The 8479-nt window shown below is 39.4% G+C and overlaps 1 protein-coding gene across 1 annotated transcript; it reads right to left on the bottom strand.

Moving 5' to 3' along the window:
* Positions 1-826: 826 nt before the first annotated feature.
* lrrc15 (leucine rich repeat containing 15) lies at positions 827-6991 on the bottom strand. The gene is made up of 2 exons (XM_034699713.1): positions 6692-6991; positions 827-3136 (listed from the first exon to the last, which is right to left on the bottom strand). The coding sequence occupies exons 1-2, from the start codon at positions 6696-6698 to the stop codon at positions 1413-1415; spliced, it is 1731 nt and encodes a 576-aa protein (XP_034555604.1). The 5' UTR covers positions 6699-6991; the 3' UTR covers positions 827-1412.
* Positions 6992-8479: the final 1488 nt, after the last annotated feature.

The following is an 8479-nucleotide window of genomic DNA, read 5'->3' as shown; positions in this document are numbered from 1 at the left end:
TTGCGGGTCAAATCAACGCTTTTTAAAGTTCCAAAATCTAGAAAAAAATAGCTTAATAAGTGAAATCAACATATAAAATTGAAATGGTTCATTACACATTTTAGGCAATATCTACCTTCCAAACCAGCTAAAAACAGCCTAAAAATCTGGGCATCATGTGACAGAAGAGGTGTCTCGTGTTAATTTATCAACATCACTTCATTAAAAAAATTCAAATAAAATAAAACAAAATCTGTCATGTACAACTATTGTATTAATATTTAGGTCTTTCAATGTACATTTAAAAAAGTTTTGATGTGAATTTTCATTAAAAACAAATGAGTTATCCTCATTGCACCATGATCTGTGAGAAATAAAGAACACCATTGCACCAAATATTAATAGTAATATTTATAGTAATGGAGTTAATAATGAGATTCTAAAAAATGTTAATTGGGATTTTCTGGGGCTCTGACACTTTTGGTTAATTAAATGTGCCCCAGGTTAAATTGACCCAGGAACATTATTGCTGTTCCTAAGAAACTAACATAAAGGAGGGTTGAGACTTTTGCTTTATGTGTGGGTAATTCCCTTTACCTACAACTTTATCTGAGTTTTATTATGTTTTTAAACTCTTTAAAGCTCCTGTGAGGAACATTCAGTTCATGTTGAATGTGGAGCCTCCTTTAGTCAAAGTGGTCTTTGCTGAATTTGTCCTGTAAATTTGTTTTCTGACAAAAAAAACTCCTTACATGGGCTTTAGTAATGTGAATAAACAGGATAACTTGTTATCAGATTTACTCAGACTGAATGTTGCACATTTGTCCAGTAAGTGATCAACACAATGTAAGATTGCTCCAACTAAAACAGTCATTTTATTCAATTAACAGCAGCATTCAAGAAACCAAAAGATGATTTTTATTTTAGTATGTAGTTAAAATGTCACTTCAGGTTTTACAGCGAAAGCAATTTTGCAAAACAGTGTTAAACTGTTTCCAAACTGTTATTGTTAGCAAAATAAAAGCCATTGTCAAACTGCAGTTATTCATACAAAAATGGAAAATAGATCAGAGGAAATACTGAATACAAACTTCATAACCTTAAGGGAAGAACTCTGTTTCAGGCATCTGAGGTTACATTCAACAACATAACCACTTCGCAAGATAGCGAGGCAGCTATTTTTACAGCTAGAACATTTGATATCCATTCTGTTGTTACAGCACACATGAAAAGAATACTGGCTGGTAATTTTATTCAGTACAAACAAAAGCTTAAGTTTTCATCTGTACTTGTTTTATCTAGCAGGCATGTCTGAATGGAGCTGAAGTGGTTATTTCTGCTGCCTTTGAATTTCTAAAATCAACTCTACGGTTCACATTTCAGATCTTCTTGGCTTTAAAAGTTCATGGATTGCTGATGTTGGGTGGTGTAGTCTACAGCACAGAGTTTTTATTTCTGCGGCCTAAATCTCCTCTGCCTTTCTTATTCCGTCTCCAGCACAAACAGCAGATGATGATTGTGCTGATAATGACAGTAGACACGACTGCGATGATGATGAGGGTGAGCGACGTGTGATGAGAAACTACACCGCTCCTGTCTCGTCCACCACCGCTGCTTGTGGCCTCCTCATGCTCTGAGGTGGGGGTGGTTTTTACAGCAGGTGAGGGGGTCCTTTGTTGAGTTGGAGGTGTGGGGGGTTTCCTTCTCTTCTCTGTTGATGTCAACACAGGCTCCTCAGTTGAGCCAAGTGAAATCAAGTTCTCATCTGCTTGCAGGGAAATGATCTCACCGTTCAGACTGAAAGGTGTTTCACAAACTACCAGAGTTTGGTTGGTTTTTGATGGATTCTGTCTCAGCCAGTTTCTAAGTGGAATGATATCTTTGTCACACCTCCAGGGGTTCTGCTGCAGGAGTACCTCCTGTGCTACATTCAGGGCATCCAGACCCTCCTGTGGCAGGTTGGGAAGGGAGTTATTTTTCAAGTCTATCTGTCCCAGGTGGCTCAGGCCCTGGAGGAAACCTGAAGGGAGAGAGCTGATAAAGTTGTGCTCTAAGGAAATGTTGACCAGACTGGGCAGACCTTGGAAAGTTCCAGCTTGGAGTTTCTTGAGCAGATTGGTGTGAAGTGAGACCTCCCCCAGCTGTTCCAACCCTCTAAAAGCGCCCGAGGATACGTGGCTAATCTGGTTTCGACTGAGCACCAGGAGACGCAGTTGGGTCAGGTTCCTGAATGTGTCGTCTTCCACGCGACTCAGCTTGTTGTCATACAGCCACAGCTCCCTCAGAGCCATGGACCCGAACACCCCGGGTCTCAGACTTTCAATCTGATTTTCATACAGGGAGATCTGGGAAAGGAAGGGCAAGTTTAAGAAGATCCCTTGTGGGAGAGCTGTGAGTCTGTTGTTGGAGAGGTACAGCTTCTGCAGTCTCAGAGTCTTGGAGAACAGGTCCGGGTGGAGATGAGTGATCTGGTTGTCATTTAGTGATAGTTCCTCTAGGTTTCCAAGATCATCCAAAATGCCAATGGGGAGCTCCTGTAGTGAGTTTCTATTGATGCGCAGTTTTTGCAGTTTGGAAAGACCCTTAAATGTCTCTCCAGATAGTTGGCTGATACTGTTTCCAGATAGTAATAGGTAGTGCAGCTCAGTGAGAGAGTGAAAAGTTTCCACAGGTACAGAAGTGAACTGGTTTTTACTGAGGTCGAGGAGTTTCAGACCAAGCAGCGATGAAAACCAGTTAGGCCGGAGAACCAGGAGTTTGTTGCTCTTCAGAGTCAGGGACTCAAGCTTCTGAAGGTTTGTGAACACAGCATCAGGGAGATCTTGCAGCTCAGTGCCAGTAAACCCTAAGGCGCCTAAGTTTTGAGTGGCATCAAGTGTGCCAGGGCGCACTTCTCTGAGACCAGTGTCTTTGACCACAAAGAAGCTGAGGGCGTTAGAGAAATCAGCCAGGTCCTCTGGCTTCAGGGAGGAGATGCTGCAGTTGGAGAAATACAGAGCTGCAGTTGATGAGGGCACTGTGCTGGGGAAGTGTGAGAGGCCATTGCAGAAGATTTTGGGTCCTTCACATTTGCATCCTTCTGGACACGCCCAAACCACAGAGTTAAGGGAACAGAGTAGCAAAAGCACATGAAGAATCCAGGGTAGGTCCATGATGTCTGTAAAACAAAATCAATTTTACAGTTACCGTTGATTAAGACTCTTATTTGATATAGCTAGAAAACTTAAATGAAGTGCTTTACATTATGCACTGAGCACCCTCTTTTGTCATTAAGGGGCTCTTGATGTGTTGTCACTAAACCCATGGCAGTCTGGACTGTGGACTGTAACTTGTATTGATTTAAGGGGAAATGAGACAGGAGGCCCTTCTTTTATTCTATAGGTGCTAACTGCCAAAACAACTTATTACTTCTTTGGATATTACTGGGTTAGACTTTTCATTTACAATCATTTCTACAGCCAGGAAGGCTTACTCATGTAAGTATGCAATAATTCAGATCAGTGAAGATGATGAAAAGTGGAATTATTTATGACAGAAGAGACATATTTGGTCCTGACTGAATTTCAATCCTTGGGAGCATTCCCCTTGACCACATTGGCTACTACAGCACACTGACGTTTCATATATTGTTATCAATTCTGCTCTTTAAAAATATGTTGGTCTAATTTTCCTGTCCTATTAAACTCAGGTTTAACCAGTACATTTGTCATTGAAGAGAGGCAGGACACAGATTTACATTTTCATAGATAGGAAGATTGGCTAGGTGGTCCATTTGGGCCACTTCATGCTGAGAGCGTACAAATCGCCTACTCTAGTTAGAAAACAGAAAAAGAAGAACACTATTACCAGGTGATGTTCTTAAAAACCACACTGTGTTTAAAAGTCATGGACATCTCTGAGCCAGCAATAGCCTGAGAAAGACACTCTCTTGCCACATAATGGGGAATGCAAGCAAAGTTACATGTACGATATATTGTAAAAATACGGCAGCAAGGCCAATGTTACCTGATTTTACATTGGCCTTGCTGCTGCATTTTTTTCCCGGTATTTCTCTTTTTCTTTATTTTCTCCTTTTTGAGCCCCCCAATATTTCAAACAAACGTATTGGTCAATGCTTTGGTTCAGCGCTGGGCTTTGCATAAGTTGATACTTGTACCTAGCAACTCTAAAGCTGACTGACATGGAAGAAAGAAAATAAAGTTGACAGCAGTAAGTAATGATTCAGATCAAAATCATACCAAATTGAAAACCATACACTGACATTAGCAGCCGTAATAAGTGATTACAATTTTGATTAAGATTTCATGTTGAATTTGAGGTTCAATAGGAGCTTCTCTTTCTAAACATCAGCTTAAGCCAGATGGAGAATTTGTGCATCTGTTGTGTCTTTACTGAGCTGTACTGCTGTGTGAGATCTAGATGATAATGGTATTTTGTTTTTACCACAATAATAGAAGAGACTGGTCCTTCTTATTCAAAGAACAGCCAACAAAGGTTTTCTGTGCACTTTAAATCACTACCATAAGAAGGCACTTTATGTGGAGGCAGCTCTAATTAGTTACAGTCCCTACATGTTGCAGCCTCAGCATTCCTGTGTTTACCAAAAAGGACACATTTTTATTGATTCAGTCAGTGTTGTGCTCTGTTGCTTGTGGCTTGAACTCATCTACATGGTCAGTAGGCTGGGTTGATACATCAGCATGTTTAGCAGTTTTTGTTATTAAAGACGTTTGTACTGAATTTCTCTGCAGCACACATTTGCTTAAAAAGTTTGTTGCAGAAGGTCCCCATTGAGTGTGGACACAGTGTTTGTTTTTTTGCCAAAAGTAAACAATAAGTGTGTTGTATCCACAAAACATTTAAATATGCAGAAGGCTTGCACATGTTGAGGCTGTGCTCACTGTGTGTAACGCTACTGGAAGAGCCAGACAAAGAGTTGTGCCAACTTACTGATCCAGTTCTCCAAACAGGCTGTTTGAAATTTATGCAACTCAAGGTTGGCAGGCATGAGTAGTTCTTTAGTGACCGAGGTGTATTAGGGTGCAGAGAGAGTTTTTCCAAGGAAGTAACTTTCTAAAGAGAAAACCTACAAAATAAGCTCGGCCACAGTTGATTTTTCTCTTTTTCCTCATTTATTCATTTTTCTTTCTTCTCTTGTTTTTTCTCTGTTTCTTTCTTTCTTTCTTTCTTTCTTTCTTTCTTTCTTTCTTTCTTTCTTTCTTTCCCTCTTTCATATATATTTTTCCCTTGAAATTTGTTTTTGTGCTCTTTTTTCCATCTCTTTCTGATCGTTTTTCTTTTTTAATACATTTTTTCTCCTTTTTCTGTCTTTTATCTTTCTTTCTTTCTTTCTTTCTTTCTTTCTTTAATAATTTATTGATTGATTCGCTCATTTTTTGTATTGAAAGTTTTTTTCTTGTTTTCTTTTTTCCATCTCTTTCTGATTACTTTTTCAGTTTTCCTGTCTTTTAACTATCTTCTTTTTTTCTTTCTTTCTCCCTCTTTCTCTCACTTTATTTTTCTGTCCTTTTGAATTTTTTCCATCAAGGCTTCTTCTAAAATGCATCCTAGTGACCCACAGCTGTTCTTATTTTCATTAAAGGCGTGGGATACTAAATCCCTGCTGTGAAAAGGTGAAAAAATGTTTCCATTGTCATTAAAAAACATTCACCATCTGCAAGTTTAATAGATGATTTTATCCCAACCTTACCAGGTCTTCTAATTTACCTACTTTGCCTAACCACAAACAGCTCCTACCATTTATAACGGATGCATAACTTTCTCATTTCTCCAAATGAGGTTTTATGGGGCAACTCCCTCTGGTTTTACTGTCATCACCACTTCCTCTTTCTTTATTTCTGTGAATCTGAAGGGCGAGGGGTCACGTTAAATTCAGGGATGTATTTCAGAGTAAGCCACTACAGGAAAATAAAAGTCAGCCATTGAGCAATGTGTTATCTCAGTATAGTTCCCTTTCCAGGGTATAAGTCAATTAGAAGAACATTAGTACGTTACAAAAACACTCTCAGGACAATGTATTAAAGCAGCTTTGTTGGCTTTTAGAGACATGATGCATTCGGGCATCACTGCATCTGGACGGAAAAAATAACTTCTGTAGTATGAATTCAAAGCTGACAGCCAAACCATGTTTCCTCTCTGGTAAAACATCCAACTCAAACCTAAACCTCTGTCTGCTCTTACTGGAACAGACTGGAATAGTCTACAGCACAGTGTCATGGCTAAAGCATTTCCAGTTCACCAATAATTGCTTTGATTTTTTTCCCCATTTCCACAGCCGAAGGATCAGCACTTTGTTTGACTGAACTGGCAGAGTGTCAGACTACACTACCAAGGAAGTTAAACTTTGTTTTCTATAAAGGGTGGGTAACATCTATCTCTAATGTGGTGTTAACACTTAAGTTATCTGAATAAAAAACAGGAAAAATCATTTATTTGCTCAGGTTATAGAAAATTCCGAAACCTACATGTAGTTTCGACACATTGCTAAACTCAATAAATAAATAAAAAATATATAAATCATTAAGAAAACGTATTTAAGAAAGAATCTTCCCAAAACTGTTGCTGCTTACTGAACATTTGTTCATTATACCTTCCTGCCACATCACTCCTGACATCTATGTAACATAAAGAAACAATCAACACTAACCTTAACCCTGTCAACCAAGACTACATGCTGTTTTACAGAACTTACCTCCCATGGTGGCAGATGAATGAGTGAACCGTGTTGGGGAGTTGGTGCAGTTATCTTATATGCACGTCCTCACTTCCTCCTCAGCCTTACAAATCCTCTGATGAAAGTTCCCAGCACCGTCTGAACTCTCACATCATCACATTTTCCTGCTCTTCGTCATCACTCGATTCCCTTTACCAGTCTATTTTTTAAATTTGTCCTTAGCTCATGAAATCTGCAGCCTCTCTTTCTCTGGTGTTTTAGTGTCCCGGCTGTTCCCCCGGCCCCCTTCTCTGCCTTTCACACTCTCACGCTCACATTTTTGCCAAATGTGGTGGTGGGGGATCCAGCACAAGGGAAGCCCCACCCTTTGGGTGTCTGTGCCTGTTTGAATGCATGTAAGGGGATATGGGAATTTGCTTCATCTTAAGGGATCCATATGTTTTCAGTTACATAATCACATGTTTACATGTTCTTCCAGGAAAAAAAGAGGTGTGTATGTGTTGGAGGGTTTTTTTTAGCAGGGGCATTGGTTTGGTCAAAAACAATGGAGTTTGTTGTGTCTTTTATTTGTGACTTTGATTTATATTTGCCATCTGTTTTTTAGGAGTGCAAATTTAACAAGCAGCTGCACATATCTTTGGTATGGCATCTCAGTTCAGCTGCATTGCCTTAGCTTTTGGGCACTTTGTAGTTTGGATTTTCACACTGAGATCAGCTGTCAAGGAATCAGAGATTACAAAACTACCCCTGGAATATGCTTTACTCTTATGTTTCAAAAATTATTCATTTTCTATGCAGTGTGATTACTTTCATTATAAACAAATGACTCAGTTCCACAGACATACTCTAGCTTTGTCTGTGAAAATGATTCATTTATTTTGGTATAGTCCAGGGTGAAATTATTTTTTTTGATGAGGCTTTCTTGTTAATGTCAAAAGCCTCTATAAACAATGTTTTTGAGACTACATCCAAATATCCACAGTGGCAAGCATTCCACAAATCAAGCACATCAGAAATCAAACAATGTATCTGAGAGATTGATTCCTTTCTCCACCTGTTCATGTAAGCTTTGCGTGCTTCAATTTTTTAACAGCAACAAGGTTGAGCAAGAAGTGTTCTGCTGCCTTGAACATTCCTATGCCGCCACAAAAAAATCCATCTGCTCTGTAATGAAACACACGTCCTCTCCACCACAGAGAACTGATAATGAGGGTGGAGTTAACGTATGGACAGTCAGTCATTTCTGTGCGCGAAACTTACACTTCCAACACAGTGTTTTTCTATAGCCAATGTTTTACTATAGATAGTGTTTTTCTATCGACAGCATTTCTCTGAACTGTTGTCCCTATCTATCTCTCTCTTTCTGCGTCTTCCTCTGTTGCACTTTCTCTGCCCATCCTGTCACGACACATGGCTATTCACCTTCAGTTAAGTTCTGCTCAAGGTGTGTTGAGGTGTTTTTGAAACTATTGATTCTGGAAACTTTTTTCTTGTAATCATTTAATTATGTGTCTTTATCTTATTGAGGTCAGAGGTCAGGGGTGAGCTGAAAGAGTTTTCATTTGGGATGTTGTTGTTCAGTCAACTCAACAATTAAACTTTGTCAAACTTACTGGTCTTGTATTGTGTGTAAACTGTAACACAGCCACCCACTACTAGCTGTGCCTGTAGCTCTGGTTAACTTCAACCGCCGTAATGCTACAACTGGATGTGGATAAGCACATATGACGGATGGCATCTCGTAGCGCCTGCAGCTGGTGGTGTTAGCTCTGTAAATTTTAGCCACACTCAGTAAACCTGTTTTGA

The sequence above is a fragment of the Notolabrus celidotus genome, chromosome 2 (genome assembly GCF_009762535.1).
Source record: "Notolabrus celidotus isolate fNotCel1 chromosome 2, fNotCel1.pri, whole genome shotgun sequence".
Classification (NCBI taxonomy): domain Eukaryota; kingdom Metazoa; phylum Chordata; class Actinopteri; order Labriformes; family Labridae; genus Notolabrus; species Notolabrus celidotus.
This window is presented reverse-complemented; position numbering and strand designations above follow the sequence as displayed.